General features: G+C 35.7%; 2 protein-coding genes across 2 annotated transcripts in view; one reads left to right on the forward strand and one right to left on the reverse strand.

The window, feature by feature from the left end:
* GPM6A (glycoprotein M6A) overlaps positions 1–25,596 on the reverse strand; it is a 331,217-nt gene that overhangs the window by 181,350 nt on the left and 124,271 nt on the right. The gene's annotated exons all lie outside the window — the stretch shown is intronic.
* LOC144285095 (ral guanine nucleotide dissociation stimulator-like) overlaps positions 2,386–25,596 on the forward strand; it is an 83,319-nt gene continuing 60,108 nt past the window's right edge. Inside the window, exon 1 of the mRNA XM_077850364.1 lies at positions 2,386–2,572. Within this exon, the coding sequence (XP_077706490.1) occupies positions 2,386–2,572 (187 nt within the window). The remainder of the gene's footprint in view (positions 2,573–25,596) is intronic.

The following is a 25,596-nucleotide window of genomic DNA, read 5'->3' on the forward strand; positions in this document are numbered from 1 at the left end:
AAAGGTGAGTTCAATGCATTTGTTCACATAGCTCGATTTTGAGCCCAAACACAAACAATATTTTTGGAACGTTTTGGTTGCCAATATAAGCCATGTAAGTAAGAACCAGCAATCAGTGAATTTTCCATTTTGGCTCAAAGCATACTAGAACATATAGAAAAAGATGTAACACAATAGTTAACTAAACCAAAGTAGTAACTCTGTAGAAGGAGGAGGCAGCCGGCCTAATAAGAGAGGAAGACATAGAGTACTCCGTCTCATACAGACCCTATAAATGAACTCAACAGCATTTTACTACAACACAGATGCTTACTTTAAACTACCCACTTGATGGCCCTCCTTCCAATAGAGAAGCGAGGTTTCTAATTGCATGCACGCCCATTACGGCAAACTCCTTTTCTCAAGAAGTTCACAGTATTCTTCTAACCAAGAACAGTGTTCTGCAAATGAAACTTTAAATTCTTTAATTCTCTTTGATTTTCTCTCCAGATCCTGTCTTCATTTCTCTTCTGCTTATTCCCCCAACCCCTAGCTCTTTGTCCATTGTTAGTTGGAAGAAAGCTTGTAGCTCTCCTTCTTGAATGGTTGTCAAAACACCAAGGCTATAATCTCGTGGCTCTAAGCAGCCTCGTGCAGAAACAGTGTTTTCTGGAACATTTGCAGTAATGTGTAATTTTTAATGACAGTCTGTTTTGTAGTTGTCTGGTCTTCCTAGTTTCAAAGACAGCAGCCCCTAATGAAAAAACTTTTCCCACATGAATACATTTCCATTTTTGCCTCAGAAAGTCAATGCACTAAAACTATTAGATGCCATTTGGGACTCACCAGATGAATGAGTCCCTAATTGGGAAGACTTTAAATCTTCCTGCTTTTTTATATTTAAGTTCTAAAGCTACTCAACCATCCTCCAGTCTTTAAAATCAAATACATTATATAACATTCTGGAGGTTAAGAGGCAAAGTTATGAGTAGTGGACTCGAGGACACATTCTAACTTAGAGACTAGAGTCAGACATGGTGGGTATGGGATTCTAGTTTTACCTTATGCTAGCTGTGATATGTTTGCAAAGTTATCATCCCATCTTATTTTCAATTCCCTCATATGTAAAATGAGAATATTGAGCTGGGGCACATGGGTGGCTCAGTGGTTGAGTGTCTGCCTTTGGCTCAGGTCATGATCCCGGGGTCCTAGGATCAACTCCCACATCAGGCTCCCTACAGCCTGCTTCTCCCTCTACCTATGTCTCTGCCTCTCTCTCTGTGTCTCTCATGAATAAATAAATAAAATAAAATGAGAATGTTAATTATCTCCTTACCAAAGAAGAATGTTCTGACAATTGGAGATAATGTATATAATGTTCTTGGCACATGCTTCCAGTATACAGCAATAAATACTATTATTTGTTAACTATTAACATAAAACCTAATATATTGTTGTTGTTCTTACTAAGCTAAGAAGATATTACAATAATTTTAGAGCTTTATTTATCAGTGTGTATATAAAAGGAATATTCAAGTAAAAAAACCAATAAGAAAATAAATACATGTAATCGAATTCACATTAGGAAAAGTAATAGGCCACTCAATTTTCATTTAGGATGTTTTCTTGTTGTTCTACTAATTTATTAACAAGGAGATAATATTGAACTATATGAAATATTATTCTTTGATAATTATTTCTCTGTGTAAAATGTATTAATTTCAAAACTGGTGATTATATATATTTGTAGTCTTACAAGATAAACCATTTTCCTACTCAGAAGTATCTTGATTGTCAAAAAAATAATCCATTGATATAGTAAGCCTCTAAGATTTGCAAGTTAATTTGTTACAGCAGCCCAATCTCGCCTGCTGTGATTAATACAGAAATGATTTCATTGACAAAGAGATGGAAACAACAGTTGCATGTCACTGAGAATTATCCCTTGATATTTGTCTTCATCTGTAACATTTGCCAATGTCATAACTTTTCTTTCATTTAATGCATAGATATTGGAACTTATGTATAAGCATTTTTCCTGCTCAAAGTAATTCATTGTCTGGTAAGAAAGAGAAGACACATACTTATAATAAGACATGGAATCATAACAACACATAACCACAGATAAGGTATTAAACAAATTCTTTTTTTAAAAAAAGATTTTATTTATTTATTTATTTGAGAGAGAGAGAGAGCTTGTGCATGAGCAGGGGGAAAGGGTGGAGGGAGAGGAAAAAGTAGGCTCCCTGCTGAGCAGGAAGCCAGTTGTGGGCCTTGATCCCAGGACCCTGAGATCATGACCTGAGCCAAAGGCAGACGCTTAACCGACTGAGCCACCCAGGTGCCCTTGAATTCTGAGAAATGAAATATGAGTCATACTAGATGATTTCTGGGAAAAGGTGCCATATGGCACCCCAGGAAGAACGGAATGCATTTGGACATGTGTTGATGAGCAGAATATGGGAACAAGGTAACGAGCAGTATTCCCGAATGAGAGCACAGCATGAGCGAAATCAGAAGAGAGACTGGATGAGTCTGGAAGGAGTGAAGAAGTATATCGGCAAATCAATAAAAAGATACCATCCACCCTCTTGTACGTCTATAAAAAATAAGGGATAAATCTAAGAATGTTACTGAAGGAAAGATCTGAGAGGGAGATGAAAACTTTATTCAGCGTGAAAGAAGACAGCTGCGAGGGATTTTAATCAGGAGTCGGGTGTGATTCTATGCTCTACTTTAGGAATCTTATGCCATAAAAGAGACAGAGACATGGCAATTAGTAAGTTTATTACAATACCCCGCATGAGACATAACAAGGAACTAAATCAGGACGGCAAGGGGCTAACCACTGGAATTCAGGAGAGATGATGAACTGGAACATTTTTAGGCATGCGGAAAACGTCCAGGAAAACAAACATATGAATATGAGGGCAATGGGTAGGGAGGAGACACAGATGCGCATGATTAAAGACTCATTAGCATAAACAAAATTAAGACAGCAAGGACAGAAACAATTTGGGGATGAGGCGATTTGATATTGGATATGCTGGCTTTGATACACTCACAGAGCATCCAGGAGCAAGGTGAAGGGGGTCTTGGAGTCGGGAGATGTGTGCTTAACAGGGGCGAACATCTGATTATTCCACCTCAGATGATCTGACATGGAATTTTCTTGGACACCCAATATCCATTACAAGAAAAAAAAAAAACATGTACATGTAAAACTCCAATCCCTGCCGTATAGGCATTCCTTCTCTCTTTTAGACTTTCCACACGTTTATGACTAGAAACATTCCTCCTCACAAGCAGCCCACTTCTTTCTGCAGCCCACTTCTCCCCTTTCCTGCCCCTTAGCTTTCTGGAGGCCGCAGTCTCCAACTAAGTACACAAATGTTCCTGACGTGCAATGAGAGGGTAGAGTCATCAGGCTGTGTTGAAGAGGGATGGGCATCTAGTCCTCTACTTGGTGTGAGGCAGGGATCATGGATCCAGTGGCTTTGGAGCAAAGGGGGGAACATGAGCCCCTACTTTCACACTGCTGCAGGTTGCCACACCCGGAGGTGCCAAAAATGCAAACAAATTGTCATTTTCAAGTCTAGTTGGCATGCTGTGGAAATTTCATTCACTTCCAAGTTTGGGGGTTATTTTCAGTTTAATAATGAATTTAAATTTTCTATTCTGCATTGAGCTATAATCTTTCTCCGTGATCCTTTAGCTTTCGCTAAAATCCATTTTAGGCAACAAACATGTGCCAGCAGGGCCTTAACAAGGCAAAAAGAGGGCAGTGGCCACACACAGAGTAGAGCTATGTAGAAAAAAGGCAGCCTTGGGAAATAACTGGGTAAAAAATATCAGTTAGAGCAGGACTTTAGAACGAGGGACAAATATAGGAAAGCAAGTTCTCAGGAGATGGTGCTGAACTCCCCATGATACTTGGGATGGGAGCTCTAATCATCTTATTAGGTGTTAGATGAAAGGATGAGACCAGAAGGTAAAATCTTTATTCCTAGCATTTGGTATTATTCCTAGGACATAACAAACAGATACTCCATCAGTTTGGAATGAATGTTTAAACACATGTGTGAGAATCTGAAGAGGACAAAGTGTCAAGGGAAAAGATGATGGTTAAAAAAAAAAAGAAGCAGCTTTGGAAGACCTATACTGTTAAAGGATAGTAAGAAGAAAAGGAGGCCGTCAGAGGCCAGGGACAGTTACAGAGACCAGTAGACAACCAGGCAAGTAGGATGGCTCAGAGGGCAAATGCAATGGGTCCAAATAAAGATGGATTTTTAAAAATATAAGTGTTCTTTCAACGCACAGACTCCCCTTCATTCTGGCTCTAATTTGCACTTTATTAGACCTGACAAAGAAAAAGTGAAACATTCCCTTCCTGTGTCATGTTATATCTTCATTCCAAACCCTTCCAGCCTGAAAGCCCTTAGAGTTCATATTAATGAGAACGATTTACATGCCCAAATTTTGAAATGTACTTAGACCTGTTTTTCAAATTCAAACTTAAGGAATGGAGTGTAGAAAATAATCTCAGAGCACAAACTACATAATGTTTATATTTCTCTATTTATTTAATATTTTACTGTCTTTAGAGTATAAAAAGAAAAGGCTTGTGTTGCTTTCAGAAAAACAAGAAGAAAAAACCTCACTTTAATGAAAATGTGGGAAAACTGATCAAACAAAATATTTCACATTCTAACAGCACTGCAGAAATGAGAAAAGATATATGGCCTTGTGGACAACAAGGGATAGATTATGTAAGATCTAAGGAAGTATCTGGATCAACAGTCAATAAGCATTGTTCTTCCTTCGTTAACTCTGTAGCCAAGCGGGCCATCCAGTTATTGCTGGCATCCCATTTCTTCTCAGATCTAACAGCCTCTTATTCGGGATCCTGAAATCCTAAAAAAAAATCTGGTTACAGAAAACTACAGAGATAATTGAGGGCTACGGTTAACTTGCCTTATTCTTTCCCCCAATACTGATTTTAAGGGAAAATTTTCAAACCACTTGGTTCACAGAAATCAGAGCACTTTAGGACTAATTTACCACCACTTCTGTCCTTAATAACTAATACATATTTACAGTGATTATTTCAACTCAACTCCCAAATATTATTGAAATGAAGCTTTTTTGGCACAATATCAAGAAGGATTATTTAATAAAAAAAAAATCCCTGGAGCTAGGTTTACAAGAAAGTATTAACAAAGGAAGCTTTTCTTTTTTTTTCCCTTTTACTTGATCACACTTAAAAAAAATGAGTTGAAGCTTATCATAATATTAAGGAAGTATTAAATAATAGTGCAATACCAATCAGACAATAAATGGGAAATAAAACAAGTTCTTTTTGTCCCCTTAGCTTTGCAAAGCCCCAGAAACAATGAGATCAAGAAATAAGAAAATCAGGAAATCTTCATTGCTCTTTACAAAGAATTAATAAGATTACTAGTGGAGTCATTCTATGCTTTTATGTAAAGAGTTATGTTCTAAAGAATTTTTTTTTAAAGAGAAAGGACAATACCCACAAAGTATGAGTCATGGCAACTTGAGAATCCACATGACTCTCTGAGATTTTATTTCTAAGCAGGATTTTTGTGTGAAGATATTAGGATATTAGTATCATTCAGTTACCAAAAATAAAAACGTTAAGCCTTCTTAACAAGTTCAAACAGTTGTAAGCCTAAACATTCTTAACTATTTCGCTATCAAAGAGTATTTATCCAACATATTTTATAACTGGTCCACATTAACTTGAACTGTACATACCCACTTGCCCTTGAACCTAATGCAATCTACCAATCGAGTTAAACATGCCAGGAAGTTAGAAAACTAAGGGACTCTCACTCATGCAAGGAAACACGGAATAAAGTACGGTGAAAGCATATTTCTGACCTGGTCAGGGTAACTGAAAATGTTGCTGAGGACCTGATTCTGATTACAAAGAAACACATAGTTTGGAAATATGTTTGTGCCGCAAAAATTAGAGTGAAGATAAATATCTCCGGGATCTGTGACAATCAGTTTCTTAGGGGGGAAGAAAAGACAAACCAAAGGAAACAGAAGAGGGAAGAAAGTAAGAAGCATAAAAAGACAGAGTGGAGGTGTGTCATCCAGACATTACCTCTTGAAGCCTCTTGAACTTAAAGATGAGTAAAGTCAGAGCTGAAGTTTCACAGAGAACTGTTTTTATCTGATACCAGTGGGAGCTCAGACAGGTAAAAATCCTAGGACTTACCAAGAAGAAAGTTCTAATAAGTGACAGTGGGTGGCTATTGCTTCAGACCCAAACTGAGTAACTAAAATTGGATTTACCTTGATGCCTGAAACCACCCCAGATTGAACAAAATATGAAACAATGGCTTTCAAGACAAAGGATGCCATGCAATGAAAGACAGAGATCCCCATGAAAGAGGCTACAAAAGAGGTGAGCCCTGTAATTGCTGAGCTACCATCCTGAAAGAATTCCAGGCAGTGGTGCTCTGAAGGGAAACCCAGCAGTCTGCCCAACTCCCTGGGATGAAGAGAGTAAATTGAACAGAGACATCTAGGCAGAAATTGCAAAGACAGAGCACCAGAGAGCAAAGAGGTGAACAATGAGAAAATCGGGGGATCCACAGAGGGTCTGCCTTGAGTAATCAGTAGGGTACTGATCAACAAATACATGTGAGGGACATACCAAAGGTCAGGAAAAGACCACAGGAAAGGATTAGAAGGACCAGCCCTCATCCCTCACACAGAGCTGGAAGTGATGGCTGTTCCCACCAGCTAGAGTGGAAGGTCTAATGACTTCAGGGCACAGAGGAGGCTGCAGAGAAGAATTCTGTACCAGTAATAAAGATGATGGACAGGGGCGCCTAGAGGCTCAGTAGGTTGAGTGTTCACTCTTGGTTTCAGCTCAGGTCATGATCTCAGGGTTGTGAGATTGAGCCCAGCATCTAGCCCTGCATCGGACTCCACGCTCAGCAAGGCAGCTGCTGGAGATTCTCTCCCTCTTTCCCTCTCGGTGCTCTCTCCAGGCCTTTTTCTCCAAAATAAATAAACATTTTTTTTTTAATCAAAATCAAAAAAAGTCTTTGGACAAAACACTGTAACACTGTTTCTAGTTCCAACCTAACAAACCAAAAAAGGAAGCCCTGAAAGGATCAAACTGTTTCCAAGTAATTAACCACACCTCAGAACAGAACTCAAGAATAAACAACAACATCAACAAACTCAGCAAGAAAAAATTCAAAATACCCAGCAGGCAATCAAAAATTACCTGGCATGGATTCCTACTCTACACTTCTTACAAAAAATAACTCAAAATGGGTCAAAGATTTAAATGTAAGACCTAAAACTGTAAAATTCTTAGATGAAAATGCAGGGAAAAAAGGTCCCTGACTACAGCCATTATGGGAACCAGTAAGACAGCTCCTCAAAAAATTAAAAATTGAACACAATATGATCCAGCAATTCCACTCCTGTGTATATATCCAAAGGGATTGAAACCAGTATCTCAAAGGGATATCCACATACCCACGTTCATTACATTATTATTCACATAATAGCCAAGATATGAAAACAACCAGCATGGCTGTCAGTGGATGCATGGATAAAGATGTGGTATGTGTACATAATGGAATATTACTGAGCCATAAGAAAGATGCAAATCCTGCCATTTGCAAGAACTCGGATGATCCCTGAGGCATTATGCTATTGGAGCTAAGTCACACCAAGATAGAAAAATGCTGTATGATATCATTTATATGTGGAATATGAAAAAGGTGAACTTGTAAAATCGGAGAATAAAATGGTAGTTACCAGGGACTGAGGGTAAGAGAACTGGGGAGATGTTGTTTAAGGGTACACACTTACAATCAGAGGATAAATAAGTTCTGGAGATCTGACATATAACATAGTAATTATAATTTAAAAAATACTGTTTTATGAACTTCAAAGTTACTGAAAGACTAAGTCTTAACTGTTCCCAACACACAAAAGAAATGATAAATGTGTGAAGTGATAAAAGTATTAGCTAATGCTACTGTAGTAACTATAGGACAATATATAAATTTATTCAAAACTATTTGTTGTACACTGTAAACTTCTACAATGTATTATGTCCATCATACCTCAATTAAAAAAACCTACTAAGCATGCAAAGAAGAAAAAAAATATGCACTAAAATGAGAATAAAATTAATCTTAACAGACTCAGAATTAGCAAGCAAGGACCTTAAAACAATTATTATAATTATATTCTAAATATCAAAAATTTAATTTGTATTTGCAAAACTTACAGAACGTTACAAGTCAAAAAGTGAACCTTAATGGATGTAAATTTTTAAAAAATAATTTATTAGGACAGAAGATCCAAGGAAAGAGTGCAGACTGTAACAAGAGAATCTAACTATATTCCAAATGTGTAAAACAACCATACAGAAGGGATGGGGATATGGTGATGGATAAAATAACCTTGGGAATGAATGGACTCTGTAAGACTAAAGGCAAAAGGAAAAGAATGTAAGTACTATCTTCGGGTCAACATGGTTGTTTTCTAATGGAGGATGGAATCCCAATCCTGGTACTACTCTACAAGTATACTGGAGTTGAAAAATTACATGAACAAATGGTAGACGGTGCAAGTCAGGTTTCTCACTATCACAGTGAAAATTCATAGATCCGCAAGAGGAGGAGGCTAGCATGATACCAGAGATAACAGGAGGAACTCGAATTTAACTTTATATAGACACAGGGGCTGCATACAAAAATATTTATGAATATGTGTATACATGTAAGTTAGTGTCCACACTTGTATTTATTTTCTCTGGCAGCTGGGATGGCTACGAAACAATGACCCTCCAGCAGCCATGAGCACACTTAGCCTCCATGTCTTAGTTTTTAGTATTGTTCACCAACAAATTGAATTAGCAATCTTTGGAGAAATGGTTGATTTTAGGACTGGGAGGAAAGATCCAAGATGAGCCTGAAACACTTTATAGTGCTGGAAAATAAGGAATTTCTCAAAAAACAAACAAAAAATTATGTTGATAAATCCATTGATGATATAATGTGGTTTTCTGGAACAGGCAGACAGGAAGCTAGGTAAAAACTAAGGAGATCAGGGCAGCCTGGGTGGCTCAGCGGTTTAGCACTGCCTTCAGCCCAGGGTGTGATTCTTGGGACCAGGGATCAAGTCCTCTGCCTGCTTCTCCCTCTGCCTGTGTCTCCACCTCTCTCCCTCTGTCTCTCATGAATAAATAAATAAAATCTTAAAAAAAAAACAACTAAGGAGATCAGAATAAAGTATAGACTTTAATTAATATTAATTTATTAGTATTGGCTCATTAATTCTAACAAATATATTGCACTGATGTAGAAGATTATTAATCAAGAGATAGTGTGCAAACAGTGCATGAGAATTCTCTGTCCAAACCCTTCAATATTTCTATAAATTTAAAACTTCTAAAAATTAATATCTAAACTTTAAAGAATATAATAGATTGGTTAAACAAAAATAATAGCAATCTAGTTCGTGATTTATAAATAGGCAAGAAGTAAAATATATCTCAGTACAAAGACTGAGGGGGGAAATAAAGGACAGAATTGCAAGGTTCTTTTTTTTTTTTTTTTTGAATTGCAAGGTTCTTACAGTACACCTGAAGTTCAAAATCACTTGAAGATAGAGTGTGGTAAGTTAAAATACATACTATAAACAATAAACAAGCACTAATATAGAGCAAAATAAAGATTTGTATTTAATAAGCATGGCAAAGATAAAAAAACGAATTATAAAAAATATTCAGTCTAAACACAGAAAGGGAAATAGGAACAAAGACAGAAGAAATAAACAGAAAATAATTAAGAAGGTAATAGAATTAAACCTAATCATACCAATAATCCCATTAAATGTAAATTATCGAAATATCTAAATATTTGCAAGAAAAAAATTTGAGAAAATGTAACATCCATTCTTGGTTAAAAACTAGGAATAAAAAGAAACTCTCATCTTGATAAAAGTCATCTACCAAAAAAGCTACATCTAACATATTTAATGATGAAAGACTGAAATCTTTCCTTCTTTTATTGGAAACGTAACAAGAATTTTTGCTCTTACATTTATTCAAGAATATAGGGAAGGTTCTAGGCAATGCAATAAGGGAAAAGAAACCTATCTTTTACGATTAGAAATTGCAATAAAATATCACTTAGAGTAGCATCAAAACCCATGAAATATTTAGGGACAAATATGACAAAAATGGCCAAGGATCAAATACTAAAGACTAAAAATATTTATGACAGAAATTAAAGAAGAAGAATATTTCTGATAGAAATTAAATTGGAGAGATATGCCATGTCAACTGATTGGTAAAAAAGATTCCAAGAAACATTTCATTAAAAAAAATATATGAATGGTACATAAACCTCCAGATAGGTGTTGAATACTATTAGGGAATTGCACATTAAAACCACAATGAGATATCACCACGCCTCTATAGCAATAGCTAAAATTAGGAAGACTGATCATACCAAGTGTTGGTGAAGGTGTGCAGGAAGTGGTGCTTTCATACACTGCAGATGAGAATGTGAAATAGTAAAATAACTCTGGAATTTTCTTAAAAGTTAAATATACACCAACCATGCAATCAGCCATTCCACCCTTAGGTATTACCTCCCAATAAAATGAAAGCATATGTCCCTACTAAGACTTCTACAATAATATTCATAACAGCTTTATCTGCAGGATTCCAAAACTAAAAATAACCCAATGTCCATGAAACAGTCATTGAATAATAAATACAGTATATCCATACAATAAAATACTATTTAACTATAAAAGGGAATGGGTTATTAATACACATTGCAAAATATATGGATGAATCTCAAAATAATTATGCTTAGTGGAAGAAGCTAAAAAGGGTACATTTTGTGTGATTCCATTTATCTGAAATTCTAAAAAATGCAAACTAATCTATGGTGATAGAAAATCAGTGATTGTTTGGGGATGGAGAAATGTCACAGAGAAATTTGGAGGAATAGGTGTACATGTTCATGATCTTCATTGTGGTTATAGTATCACGGATGTATAAATATGTCAAAACTTAACAAATTATACATATTAAATATGGGCAGTTTCTATGTATGTCAGTTATATTTCAATAAATCACGAAAAACACACCAAGGAAAATTTAGTTGAATCTCAAAATTTCAAGGACTAAATCCTCAAAGTTTGGGAATTAAATAACATCTAAGAGAGAGAGAACCAAAAGTAGAAGCAATTCAATCTTCTAAATTAATTCTAAATGAATTAAGGAACAGGAGACCAGATGTGTATTATTCATTTGTAATTAAGTATCATTTGTTCTATGACATTCTCTTCCACTAGATCTCTGTGTCTCTCTCTCCATACCCTTCTGTGAACTCCATGTGCACTATATAGCTGTAGTGCAGAAAGAAGAATATCCCAATGAACCCACAGAAATAGTCTTTACACAAGATTTTTCTCCCCCGCCCATGCTCTCTTGACTCACATATTCTCATTAGATTCCAGATACAAAGACTGAGACAATCCAGACTGAAGCTCTGGAATTTTCTTGGAAAATATCCTGTATCATAAAACATCAAGCTGCAAGGAGCTTGATGCCCAGAATCAGAAACAGCCATGCTGTGGTTCCATGAATTTAAAACAACTATGAGTAATATCTTAGAGCTCTAATATAAAAAACGCTATGAGTAATATATTTCTTTTATATACATATATATGTATATATATATATATTTAAATTCCAGTTAGTTAACATACAGTATAATATTAGTCTCAAGTGTGCAATGCTTCTAAATAATACAGGATCAAAGATGTTTCGAGAGGAATTTTAAAATATTTTGATACAAATGGAAAATACAACTTAAGGAGGTCCATAGGATGCAGTGAAAGCAGAATTGAGAGGAAAATTTGTAATCTTTACTTCATATGTTGGTTAAGAATAAAGATCTGAACTAAATAACCCAAGCGCCTAAGGAATCCGAAGGGAAAAGACGAAATTAAGCCCTAAAGCAAGAAGAAGAAAGGAGATAAAAAACAATCATAGCAGAAATGAATGAAATCAATTATGTGTAAGCAATTTTCAATTAATTGTGTGAAACTGCATATGTGTAAGCAATTTCATCAAGTATTAGGAGAAAAAAAAAAAAAAAAGAAGACGACCAGCCTTTATTGGGTGAAATCTAGGTCTTTGTCTCACAGTTTTAAGGGATGATCGGTGAAGTAGACCTCACATTCTTCCAAATGGCCCTGTAAGGCTGCTATTCCCAGGCTGGTTATAAAACACCCATGACGGTGTGTATCCCATGAAGCTATTCTACAACCAAATCCAAGAGAGTCTTGCCATAGTGTCCCAAGTTTTCACTTTCTTAATTTTCATCCTCTTAGTCCTGTTTTTCAATATATTGTACCAAATAAATTATCTTTTTCTATGGAGTGTATAAGCTTTAAATATTTATAGGATATTAAACAGGCACCAGAGATTTTTTGCTATAGATGCTCTCCCTTAATTACCCACATTTTTCAGCTGTAAAAAAAAATCATGTGTTTTCTTTTTATAATTAATTGAAATACAGCCTATTTCAGATATCTATCACCCAAGAAATTCAATAGCAGTAAGACAATTTTCCCTAAAACTGCAAATATGCACTTTTCCACTAAGATCCATGTATGAAGCTTGATGAAACAAAGCAGTGTCTTAGGCCTCACTTGTTCTCATTCCAGTCTCCTGGCTCATATAGAATCTACAATAAAACTGTGATTTAATATGATTCAGTTTGGGAGATGAGGGAGGAGCAGTCGTGTATATTCTAATGTTTTGACTCCTCTTAACCATGACATCCTTCAAATCACATATGCTTCTATAATTTAAAAAATATTACCTTTTTCCATGTTTTTATTTAAACTCTTTAGTCAATCTAGAGTGCGATATTAGTTTCAGGTGTAGGATTTGTGATTCATCACTTACAACACTCAGTGGAAAAATAGTAATTCCTAAAGATTCACAGTCATCACATACATTTTTCACATTTTGATAGTCTACGGCACTTCCAAATTTGATTCAATTATTACTTCTAATTCTCACCATGAGTGTGATTAATACATTTCTTTAGAAATCATCATGGCAGGGATGAGTGGGTGGCTGTTTGTTAAGCATCTGACTCAGTTTCAGTTCAGGTCATGATCTCAGGGTCCTGAGATCGAGCCCTGAGTTGGGATCCACACACAGTGCAGAGTCTGCTTCTCTCTCTCTCTCTCTCTCTCTCTCACTCTGCTCCTCCTTCTTCACTATTCTGGAGAAATATACCAATTAAATTCATTAATTCATGAACTTAAATCCATTTAAGTACAGATAAAATAAATCTAATAGCATGAGTATATAGAACAGGAATACAATGCAGTGTTGCAGGGTTACATATTCCTTAAGGCAAGGATATTTCAAGTTTACCCTTTATGAAGAATTAAAATTAAAGCCAGAAACATAGTATCAGAACTTGCTTTAAAAGAGCAAAGTGTGTATGTAGATAGATAGATAAAAGATTTAAAATATAAATATATATACATATATATCCTTAATTCTATTCCTCTAATTCTTATCTATATGATTCAGAAAAACAATGAGTTTGATAGCTTTAATTCAAACTAAAAAAAAAAAAAAAGAAACTTTAAAAACTTGAGTTAGGTATCAGCAATGAACATTTCAACAGTTCATTACATGAACATTTGTACATCAATCAGACAGCTAGAACTATGCTTAATGGCACTTCCATTTTTCACTATCCCTCATATCCACTTGAATTTGTTTTCCAAATTTACAAGCCGTATTATCTGGCATGGAACAGAAGCAGAATGAATAACTTGACTGAACAATAAATAATACAAAAGCCACACATTAAACATTTTCCTTCCAAAAATAGAAAACCTAAAAAAAAAATAGAAAACCTAAGTTTTTAGAAAACACAATTTGTATTGATACAAATAATCACACGTTTATTCTTCCAGATGTAGTTTATAAGAATTGTTCCTTTAATCTTAACAAGGCCATTGGTAGCTGAAATAAGTATAGAGATTAATTCAAGACTGGACTGACAAGTTTACAATTCTGTATTTTCCCATCTGAAACATAGTTTGTGTTTATGTCTCATTTATGATCTCAATAGATTTATTTTTTGGCTGAGGCTTTAAGCTCTTTTAAAATTTTTTAATGTATGGATCTCATGCGTACAGAAGAGCATGCAATTGCAAGAGTCAAGTCCAATGAATTTGCACAAACTGAATACACAAACAAGGATTGCTGAGAACACTTCCTAACACGCCACAGTCATTACTTTAAACAAGGGCTGTATTTCCTGACCGCTAATGAAATACATTAATTTTGTCTGTTTAGGAACCTATAGCAACTGACTCAGACACTACATACTCTGAATCTGTCTGGTTTGGTCCAGCATGACATTGAAGGAATTCACCCCTGAAGGTGAGGACTGTTTATTCTGGGTGCTTCCGAGCGGCCCCATCCTGTTAGTACAGCACAATTTCTTAATCCAAACCACCGTTGTAAATACCTAGGTACTTTCTGGTGCTTGATTACTAAAGCAGTCCTGTTTGAACCTTCCTGGTCAATGCATTTAGGAATTGCGTTGGCACACGTTTCTTTGGAACACATGCCAGTGTGTGGCTTTACTAACCAATTTAAACTCCCACCAGTATTAATTAAGTGAGCATTCGACTCCACAGACTGATTTTTCTCCCTTTTCCTTTCTCTGGGAAGGAAGGGTGATTTTCATGTAAGCAACCTAGCAGGTATCCTCAGTGAGCATACGTTTGAAAATATACTTTTACTAAGCATTCTAAAGCTCCAGGGGCTGTTGTAAGTACAGCGTTACATTTTTAAAGTGGCTGTACCAATTAAACTTCCACCAGGAGGATAGAAGTTAAGTTTCTCCAAGTTAAGTTTCTCTTCTTCTTCCTGTTTGTTGCCTTGTTTTGCTTTTGCTTTGTCTCCATCGGCTCACTCTCTCTCCTTCTCTCCCCACGCCCACCCCAACGTGTCTGTCTTTTATCTCTCTACCTTCTCGTCTATCTACTTTTTATCTCTCAATCCCACTTCCCCCTTCTGCCTTTCTTCTTTCTATTTTATCTGTCCTCAAGATTGTGTTGTGTAGACATTTTTTTTTAAGATTTTACTTATGTGTTTGAGGGAGGGGGGAAGAGTATGATAGGGGAAAGGGGAGAAGCAGACTACCTGCTGAGCATGGGGCCCAAAGTGGAGCTCCATCCCAGGATCCTGGTATCATGACCTGAGCTGAAGGCGGACACTTAACTGAGCCACCCAGGTGCCCTGTTGACATTTTTCACAGTGACATTCAGGACTAAGTGACATACACTACATTACTCAGAGTGTACAACTTCATGAGTCTTCAAACATAGGTACAGATGTTAAAGCATCACCACAATTTGGATGAAGAACATTTTCATGGGCCCAGAGTTCCTCCTTCTAGACAACCCCAGACAGCCACAGACCTGCTCTCTGGCACTGCAGTTTAGGTTGCATTTACCAGAATTTTCTATAAATGAAACTATACAGTACATATCCCCCTTTTTCTGGCTTTTTCACTGAGAATAATTATTTTGAAATTCATCCGTGACCCCCTACATATTAAGAATTCATTCCTTGTCATTGGCAACTAGTATTATATTCTATGGCTACACCACATTTTGTTAATTCACTCTTTTGTTGATGCGCTTTTGGGCTTTTTCAATGAGGGGTTACTACAAATTAAACAACTATGAAGGTTTGTGTTATCAGTCTTTGCACGGACATATGCTTTCATATTTTTCTTGGATAAATATCCAGGAGTGAGATTGCTGGTTCATGTGGCAAAAGTGTGTTTAATTTTATAAGAAATCACCAAATTATTTTCCAAAATTGTACCATTTTACATTCCTACCAGCAGTGTATGAAATTTCTATTTGTTCAACATCATTGCCAACACTTGGCATGGCTGGACTTTTTCAATGTTGCTATTCTAGTGGGTGTGTAATGATACCCACTATAGTTTCAATTCATATTTCTCTAATGTAGTAAAGTTGAACACTGTTTCATGGGTCTTTTTCCATTCATATTCTTCTTGATGTTTTCTTCTCAATCTTTTGCTAATTTTTAGTAGGATTGCTTTCTTTCTCATTCCTGAGAAAGGATTGAGATTATTATAGGATTATTATTATAGGATTATTATTATTATAGGATTCCTATAATAATCTGGATAAAATTTATAACCAGATACAGTTACACATTTCTTTTTCTGTGGCTGATATTTTCACTATTTTAAGTCTCTTTTGTAAAGGAAATAGTTTTAATTGTGATTAAATTAAATTTATCATATTTTGTTCTATAGTTTGTGGGGGTTTTTTTTGTGTACCATTCAGATAATCTTTGGCCAATTCAAGATTGCTGAGATTTTTCTCCTGTTTGCTTCTTGGAACAAGTCTTAACATTTCCTCCATTTTTCCAATGAACAAACTCTCTTCAAATATCAAATAGCAATACCTTGTGAAAGCTTTCTCATGGGGAAAAAAAAAAGTTATCTTAATCCTTTCAATTCAGGTTCTCAGACTCTTTTGTTGACACTGAACATTGAACTATCAGATTTTCTTCTGTCCCTGTATACAGTTTTTCAATAAAATTTTATTAGTTGCCTGCTAAGTGACAGGCACCGTTTTCAACACTGATGGCAGAAAGAGAAAAATATTATGTATGAGATTTTCATTCATGCAACTAAAACTTTCTCAAGTTATTAATTTGTGGGACACCTGGGTGGCTCAGTGGTTGAGCATCTGCCTTTGGCTCAGGGTGTGATCCAGGATTCCCAGAATCAAGTCCCACATCGGGCTTCCCGTAGGGAGCCTGCTTCTCCCTTTACCTGTGTCTCTGCCTCTCTTCTGTGTCTTTCATGAATAAATAAATGACGTCTTTTTAAAAAGTTATTAATTTGTGTTCTAAGCCTTGCCATTTTCCTTGGAGCTGCTATAACACATGATTCTATTGAGAACTCTGAAAACTTCCTCTTCTCAATACATAGGAGTCCTGTTGCCATTATATGATTCCTCTTCCTTTCTCACTTCTTGATTCCTATTCCTTTTTTCATGATGAAAACTCACCCTTTCAGCAGATTTTCTCTCCTTCCTTCTGTCCCTCATGATTAAGAGCTCCAGCTCCTACCGTTAAGTGACTCACATCTGAACCAGTGTCTATCAGCTTGGATCTTGGACAAGTACCTGAGTCTTCCAAAGCTGCTGTTTCTTCATCTCTAAAGTGGTGACTAAAGGGATGTTTATTCTAATGAAATGCTATAAGGACAGAAACATTTGTGATAAACAAGAAATGGGCAATAAATGTGAGTTAGTATTATTATTATTTGTTGTCATAATGATGTTAATATCATGCTTTTAGAGTTTACTTAAGGCCATTTGTCTTCTTTCCAACATACTTCCCACTTTATTTAGTCTTCTGGTGCTTCCCTGATGTATCCTGATCACATTACCTTTGCCTTGGACAAAATTTTAACTAAAATATTGGAATTTTTATCTGCAGAAGAAGAACTCAATCTTAAAAAGTAGATGCCTTTCCTCCAATCTCTGAATATTTCTTTTTTCATCTTTATTATTTTTGTCTCTCTTTCCCTTGTCACCGCTGTTGGCAAGGAACAATACCATTCCCTACACTCATCCACACCACTACTTTTGGCTTACTGTGACCTCTTCCTTACCAGGACTAACTGTCCTTATATTTCTCCAGGATAGGAACACTGCATGTTCGGAGCCTTTGTGCAAAATTTCTAGCATTATGGTGTCTCTTTAACCTTAGACCCATATAATCTTGTATGTATGTATCTGTAAACTACTAACAATGTTTTGCTGAAGAAACATATCAAAAGCATTATTCCTATTTTTTCTCCAGATATTCCCAAGGTATCATAAATAATCTCATTACTAAAGGTCAAGTAATATGTTTTTTATCTCTGGTCTGATGCATTCTGAGAATTTTTATCTCGGGTCATTGATGCATTCCGAGAATTTCCAATTATGGTTTATAAAACATAATCTCTCTATGATTTTTTGTTGTTGTTGCTAAATTCCTTACAATAAAACTAACAAAAGGGCATTCTTCAATCTTTCTGTTGTTGTTCTCTTACCCTTAGAGATTCCACATATTCATTCATTTACCTCTATTACCTTTTTCGTTTTCTCCTGGTTCATTAGGCAAGCTAATACAATAAATCAACATTAAAAGTAATTAAAAAGAACTCCTCTTCTCTCATTTTTAGAGTTTACAGATGTGCACATTTATCAAATGTGGGACTTGTGGCCTTCAGCGCACCTCTCTACACTTCTGCAATGCCTCAGGTCCCTATTCAGAACCACAGCATCCCCATGTGCACTGTAGTCTCCACACTGCCCATCACTACTGCCTTATATTCTTATATTCTTCTCCACTATTTCCAGGCACTTCCTCTAATAGCTTCAAGAAGTTCCTTGATTTTTTTCCTTCTTTTAAAGGCATCAGCCATCTTAGTTTTTGCCCAAGAAGTCTTAAAATATTCTTATAAAACAGGTTTGTGAATTGCCGTGCAAATTACACTATACAAAACTGAGGCAAAGAGAGAGACTAAAGTATTTCTAAAATTCATATGCTGGAACTCTATTTGGTTTTCTTTGAAAATAGTTGAAGCTTGATAAATTTCTTCTAACATAATGAATATAATATGGATTGACATTCCTTGAAGCTGTTTTATTATTTGGAGTACACAGAATAAAAGTCCTTCAGCTCTATCTCAGAAACCTAAGAGTTAATAAGTAAACAATGCCAAAATTTATGTGACAAAAGGTGCAAAAAAGTTAATGCATTTGAAGCAATAAATTAACATGTAGACAGATGGTATAACCTTCCTGTGAAAATAAGATTCTAAAATTTACACTTCTGTGAAACCAAAATGTGATCATCAGAGTTCTTTCTAACAACTCTTATTAGAATTGATTAAATTATATCCCTCTGGGTTTAGAAATAATGCTAATTAGCCCTCATGAGGAGAAAAAAATGGCATTGGTTACTGGACAAATAGACACCTACTGATATTGTTTAAGGCATTCTGGAGAAGAGAAAGCATAAAAATATTAAAGTATATTCTAAAAATTCTATTATTCTGTGTCTTTGAATATCTATGTGTATATTTCAGCTATTTCATTTGAATATACACATAGACAAATAAATATATATATAATATGTTGACTTTCAGATGAGTGATGAAGAAAAATGAGTTTAACATCAGTAGGTCTTTCTCTTTGAACAATCATTTATCTAGTAGTTATAATTAAACATCACATTAAAATATTCATTTATTAAATCAATTACTCCCTCACTTGTAATTTTATGACTACTGAAAATTTATCCACAAGTCTGCAAAGATAATTGTCCGGTAAATAAAATGATCACCATAAGCATCTTGTATGAGATATCATTTATTATAATTAAGAGTATAATTACATTTTCAGCTCTAAAAGGTGGCTGTTTACGCTTTAAAATGTATATAATCACAATCTTATTTGTTATTCAGTTAGCTTGCTATAATTTCCACATAAATAAGAAAATGTATTATAATGAAACTAATGAGAAAATATATTCTTAAAAAATGATGAAATTGCAAAGCAATTTATTGTAATAAAGATATGAAGGTTCAACTCTAATTTTTTATATATGACTAATAATTATCAATTAATTACTTTCACTTTCCAAAAGAAGGCACTTAATTTTCATAAAAATTTTTGTTCTTCCAAAAAATTTTGTTCTTCCTTACACCATAAACTAAAATAAATTCAAAATGGATTAAAGACTTAAATGTGATACCTGCAACAGTAAAACCCCCAGAAGAAAACATAAGCAGTAATCTCTTTGACATAAGCTTTAGCAACTTTTTTCTAGATACATCTTCTGAGATAAGGGAAATAAAAAGCAAAATCAAACTATTGGGACTACATAAAAATAAAAAGCTTTTGCACAGCAAAGGAAGCCATCAACAAAACGAGAGGATAACCTACTGAATGGAAGAAGATTTTCACAAATGATATATATAGAGAGGGTTAATACTTAAAATATATAAAGAAAGTATATAACTCAACACCAGTAAAAGAAACAATCTGATTTAAAAATGGGCAGAGGACCTTAATAAACATTTTTCAAAGAAGATAGACAGACGGCCAACAGACACAAAGATAATCAACATCCCTCATTATCAAGGAAATTCAATTCAAAACCACAATGAGATATCACCTTACACCTGTCACAACAGCTAGAATTTAAAAATATATATATAAGAAATAACAAGGTTTGGTGAAGATGGGGAAAAAAAGGAACCCTTGTGCTCTGTTGGTGAGAATGTAAACTGATGCAGTCACAGTGGAAAACAGTATGGAGGTTCCTCAAAAAATTAAAAGTAGAAAAACCACATGAGCCAGTAGTTTCAATTCTGGGTATTTATCCAAAGAAAACAAAAACACTAATTCCAAAAGATATATGCACCCCTATATTTATTGCAGCATTATTTATAATAGCCAAGGCATGAAAGCAAACCAAGTATCCATCAATGGATGAATGGATAAAGAAGTCACACACACACACACACACACACACACACACAATATGGAATATTACTCAGCCATAAAAAGAAGAGATCTTGCCATTTCAACAACATGGATGGACCTAGAAGGTATTATGCTAAGTGAAACAAGTCAGAGAAAGACAAATCCATGTGATTTCACTTATATGTGCAGTCTAAAAAATAAAACAAATGAACAACAACAAACAAAGCAGAACAGACCCATAAATACAGAGGACAAACTGATAGTTGCCAGAGGGCAGGGAGCAGGGGATGGTCAAAATGGATAAAAGGGAATGAGAGATACAGGCTTCCAGATGTGGAATGAATAAGTCATAGAGATGGAAGGTACAACAGAGGGAAAACATCAGTGATATTGTGCAATGATACTGTGCAGTAACTGATGGGATGGTAGCTACACTTGTGGCAAGCGTAGCACGGTGAATAGAGTTGTCGAATCACTAGGTTGTATGCCTGAAACTAAGGTAACACTGTGTGTCCACCATACAGCAGTAGCATAGATAAATAAAATAAAATTATGTGCATTTATCATGACATTGGAGAGACCATTGAATAAACCAATGAATGACAAAGAACCAGCCTGATGTATGCTCTGTACAAGAAACTTAATAACTGTTGTTTCATCTAAATCTACTATTTAAAAGTTCTTTCATATTTCCTATATTGTTTTAAAATGAATCCCTGATTTTTAAAAGAGGTCATAAAATGTGACATCTCTCTTAAGTCTCCTTTCTAGGATATGGAAACCAATCTAAATATTCGTAATTCACAAAGCTCAGTCAAACATTTGTGCTTACGGTCGTAAAACATTGAGTATGCCTTAAGTTCTGCTTAATTACCTAACATTTGTTTCTACTGTACTCCATTTTCCTACAGACCTTTATTAAGATGTCTATTTTCCATTGTATTAACCTATCTCATTAATTTGACAATTATTTACTGAGCATTTGTCATATAGGTAAAAACATAATGAAAGAATCCCATAAATAGAAGAAGATTACAGTCTATGGAATACTGGAGCAAAATACATAAAGAGCTAGTCTAAAAAGTAAAACTAAATGGCATCTTTCATAAAAGAGGTATAATGAAATACAAAGGAAAACATAGCACCACGTTCCTTACAGAAGTGCGAATCCAAGCAGTGCCTTTCCATGTTGCTGCAGGTCAATAAAGACTGTGGAGTAAAGAAATAGAAGTGATAACAAGTCTAAGGGTGTATCATTGATCAACACCCACATCTAATTTGTTAGAGAAACAAAATGTTCCAGGAGCAAGACAGAAAGCAAGAAGCCACAGACATTATAAAAATAGAATGTAATACTATGAATCCAAAGAAAAAAGATATTTCAATAAAAGACATGTAGCCCACATTGTTCGGAGAGCTCAGTGAGGGTGAGGATGCATAAAAGACCTTTTGGCCTTGGGACAGAGTTCTGGTGATTTGGGAGAGCAGTTTTAGAACTGTGGCCTGAGGAGAGAAAGGAGTAGATACTGAAGGAGCAAAACCAATGTGATCTACACTTTTGAAACTGAGAAATTGGGAGATCTGATGTTACTTAAGGAAAAAGAAATGTGGATGGCAAGCTTTTAAAAAAATAATTTGGAAATGGGAAATAATTTGGGATAAGATGAACAGTCTTAAAAGTCAAATGGAAAGAGACCGTGATAAATGAGATCGAATATGGGGAAGAAGTTAGATGTGATAACAGAAATTTCCAGAAAATGTAAATTGGCTTGAAAAAACATGGGATCCTTGTTTTGAAATAAATGGGAAAAGGGAGAAGGGGAAAATTTATACAGCTCATTTCAAATGGCATTAATCTTTCCAACTAATCCAGGTGATGGCCTTCTGCAAAGAATGAGAAGGAAAGTATGCAGGATTACTGACAATTGTTGTTTTCCACACCATATCCTTTCTGTTCGGAATCTTACAAGCACTTGGATTTCCTCTAGTGGAATCACCCACGCCCCAGCATTTGTGGGTGTGCTACAACATGAAATCCAGCCTGCCTCCAATCACAAAGGCTGAGGGTGCTTGATCTTGCTTCTAACAGCCCCATGCAGCCAAGAGGCAGACATGTGTCCTACGCTTCGCCAAAGATTTACTCCAGGGACTTTGAACCTTGATGCAAGACTAGAGAAAGGGTGGGAAGTACACACTCCCCGGCAGCTGTGCTCTGATATGTTCCTGCCAAATACTCATTCCCATAGCTCCCGCTTTCTGACTCCCCAGCTGCCTTGGTCTTGTCCTCTGTGAGGCTGTTTCTCCAGACTTCTGTGAGCTTTTGATATCAAGTCAGTACATTTCATTTGGCTTAAGTCATCCATAAGTAGTTTTATTTCTTGCAACAACAATCGCCCCACCAACACACACACACACACACACACACACACACGTAACTGGCACAGTAGTTGAAGATTGAAAGAGGAGAGAACATGTGCAATTGTGATCACGGGATAATTAACAGACTCAGCTCAAGGTGAAGGGGTCCTCGGGAGCACTGGAAACCCAGTTAAAACTAAAGGACATAAAGTTATAGTTTTACAGTGGCCAAGTGTAATGATCCACATGATAACTACTTTCCACCATCAGGTGATACGTTTCAAAAGTTAGACAAGACAAGATGCCAATTTCTGGCAGAGGCACTGTATACAGCCTCCCTAACGACACCACTGAAATATCCAGACACTGCAAAATGATTTATAACACATCAATTTTTTTCCCAGCCTCAGCAACCTACAGAAAAGCAGTAGATGGAGATTCAAGATCATTCCAAGGTCCCTTACACCCTCCTAAGAATGAATGCCCTAGATGCAGAAATATCAGTTTGGTTCTCAAGGGCAGACTATACAGAGGGCCTCCCATCTCCAAGAGCCATGACTTCCCACTGCCTGACCAGCCCTGGATGTCTTGGAATGATAAAGCAAATAAGAAGCCTACAAGCAAGGGTCAAAAGGGGAGTATAAGGTCTAAGGGCAAGTGCTGGTTTTATTTCTAATCGCTTCCTTGACTAGCTAAATCAGCCACCTTTTTGTCTTTTATTTTCTTCATCTGTAGATTGAGAAGATGAGACAAAATTTTCACTTAGCTCAAAAGCTTCCAGAACCTGTGCTGTGATTTCTCTATGTAGTTTGATTCCCATATGTTACATAGATCTAAAAATAGTGTTACTGTGGGAAGAAACCTAGAAGTGTCATGACAGTGCCATGAGTTTCAGATGAGCAGTTCCATGAAGCAGTTCCTACTACATTGCCAGCATGTTGACTTTCTTACCAGCATGAGCTCTAGGAGTAATTTATAATGTGACTCATGCACTGGGCAAAGTCATAATTAAAATTCATTAAATAGATCAGATTCGAAGTAATAAGGAAGTTTTAAAAACTAAAATTACACTTTGCATTTTACTAACATATACTGTACTTTATGTCCTCAATTTCTGGGAGAAAACATGCCACTCTATTTTCGGTTTTTACTTCTGGTTGTGGAGGAGATACATTTCTCTCGGAAAGCTGTCTTTTGAGTACCATGGTAACCACATCCTTGCAGTTAAGTCTGTCCCGTCGGATGCGCAATTTGAGACATTTGCAAATACCACCTAAGATCACACTAAACAGACCGGAAAGGCTATGCTTCAACATGCAAGTGGGAACATTGCTTAGTGTTAGTCAAAATAAAATGCCAAGAACAGGGAAGAGGAATGAAATCCAACCAATACAACAACTTTTGCCGCTGCTCTGAACAATCCAGGAGTTCTTTCCTTTCTTTATTTCTTTTCTTTTTTTTTTTCCCCCATCTATCCTCACCAATAAGTGTTTGCTCCTCACATGGTCCTCTGGTTGTCTACACTGTGAAGCCCATGGCGTGAAAAGAGAGGGGCTAGGAAGGTAGGATTTCAGGTAAGGGCTAGGAGAGACAGATGACACCAATCCAAAGGGATTCTATACAACCAGGATATGCTTCAAGGCCCAATTCTGGAGGTTCTAGAAGCATTATACTAAGAAGGAATACACCTTGATGATTCCCTGCCTACGGGGAAATGGTGTTGAGTAGGAAATCCAGCAGGAGTGACATTGGCCCTGAGGTGAATGCAGCCAACAGATTCATCTGTGGGTACATGTGAGGCACAGGTTTCTCTGCTCTCCTCTGGGGAAGAATTTTTTTTTTCCTGCTTCAGCTACAAGAGGGGGTGGACTGTAAATCAGAGCCATTTTAATATGATAATCAAAATAAGTGACACTAGAGGTAGCAGGCCAGCAATGTGGTGTCCTATATTCTTAGAGCAGAAAAGGATAGTTGAGAACGTTTATATACAAACATCAAAATAGTGGGGGGAATGGTTATCTTCCTCAGCTAAAGATTATATGTAGGAAACTGAATTTATTTTTGATAAATAATTTTTAGTTAAAAACGAATACTATTTATTACTGAATGAGAAAACCATCAAAAGGAAAACCATCAAAATAATAATGACTGATAATAATAATAATGCATGATACTGAAAAATATTTTTCTAAACACCCACTATGTCAAGCAACAATCAACATATAATTTGTAGGGTTTAAAAAGCGTTTAAAGAATAATAATTTGGGGAGAAGTTTATTAAAATAGTTTACATCTAACCTTTTAGATTAATAGTTTGTTATAAATTTATTTATCTATAGTTTATAATTATCATTTTAATAATTAAAATTACTCACTCTATGTCTCAATTCCTTTATTTCCGGGAAATATAAGGCAAGAGAAAATATTATGTTTTCCATTTGCCTTAGGTGCTTCTTTAATAACACCTATTATTATTTTTTAGTGACATAATTTTCCTTTAATATTTTCCATGAGGTCTGCTATGTACTTATCAAAATATTTAAAGGTAACTGACACAGGTAGTCATTTAATGCATGAGTGAACACTGAAATT

The sequence above is a fragment of the Canis aureus genome, chromosome 15, assembly GCF_053574225.1.
Source record: "Canis aureus isolate CA01 chromosome 15, VMU_Caureus_v.1.0, whole genome shotgun sequence".
NCBI classification, from domain to species: domain Eukaryota; kingdom Metazoa; phylum Chordata; class Mammalia; order Carnivora; family Canidae; genus Canis; species Canis aureus.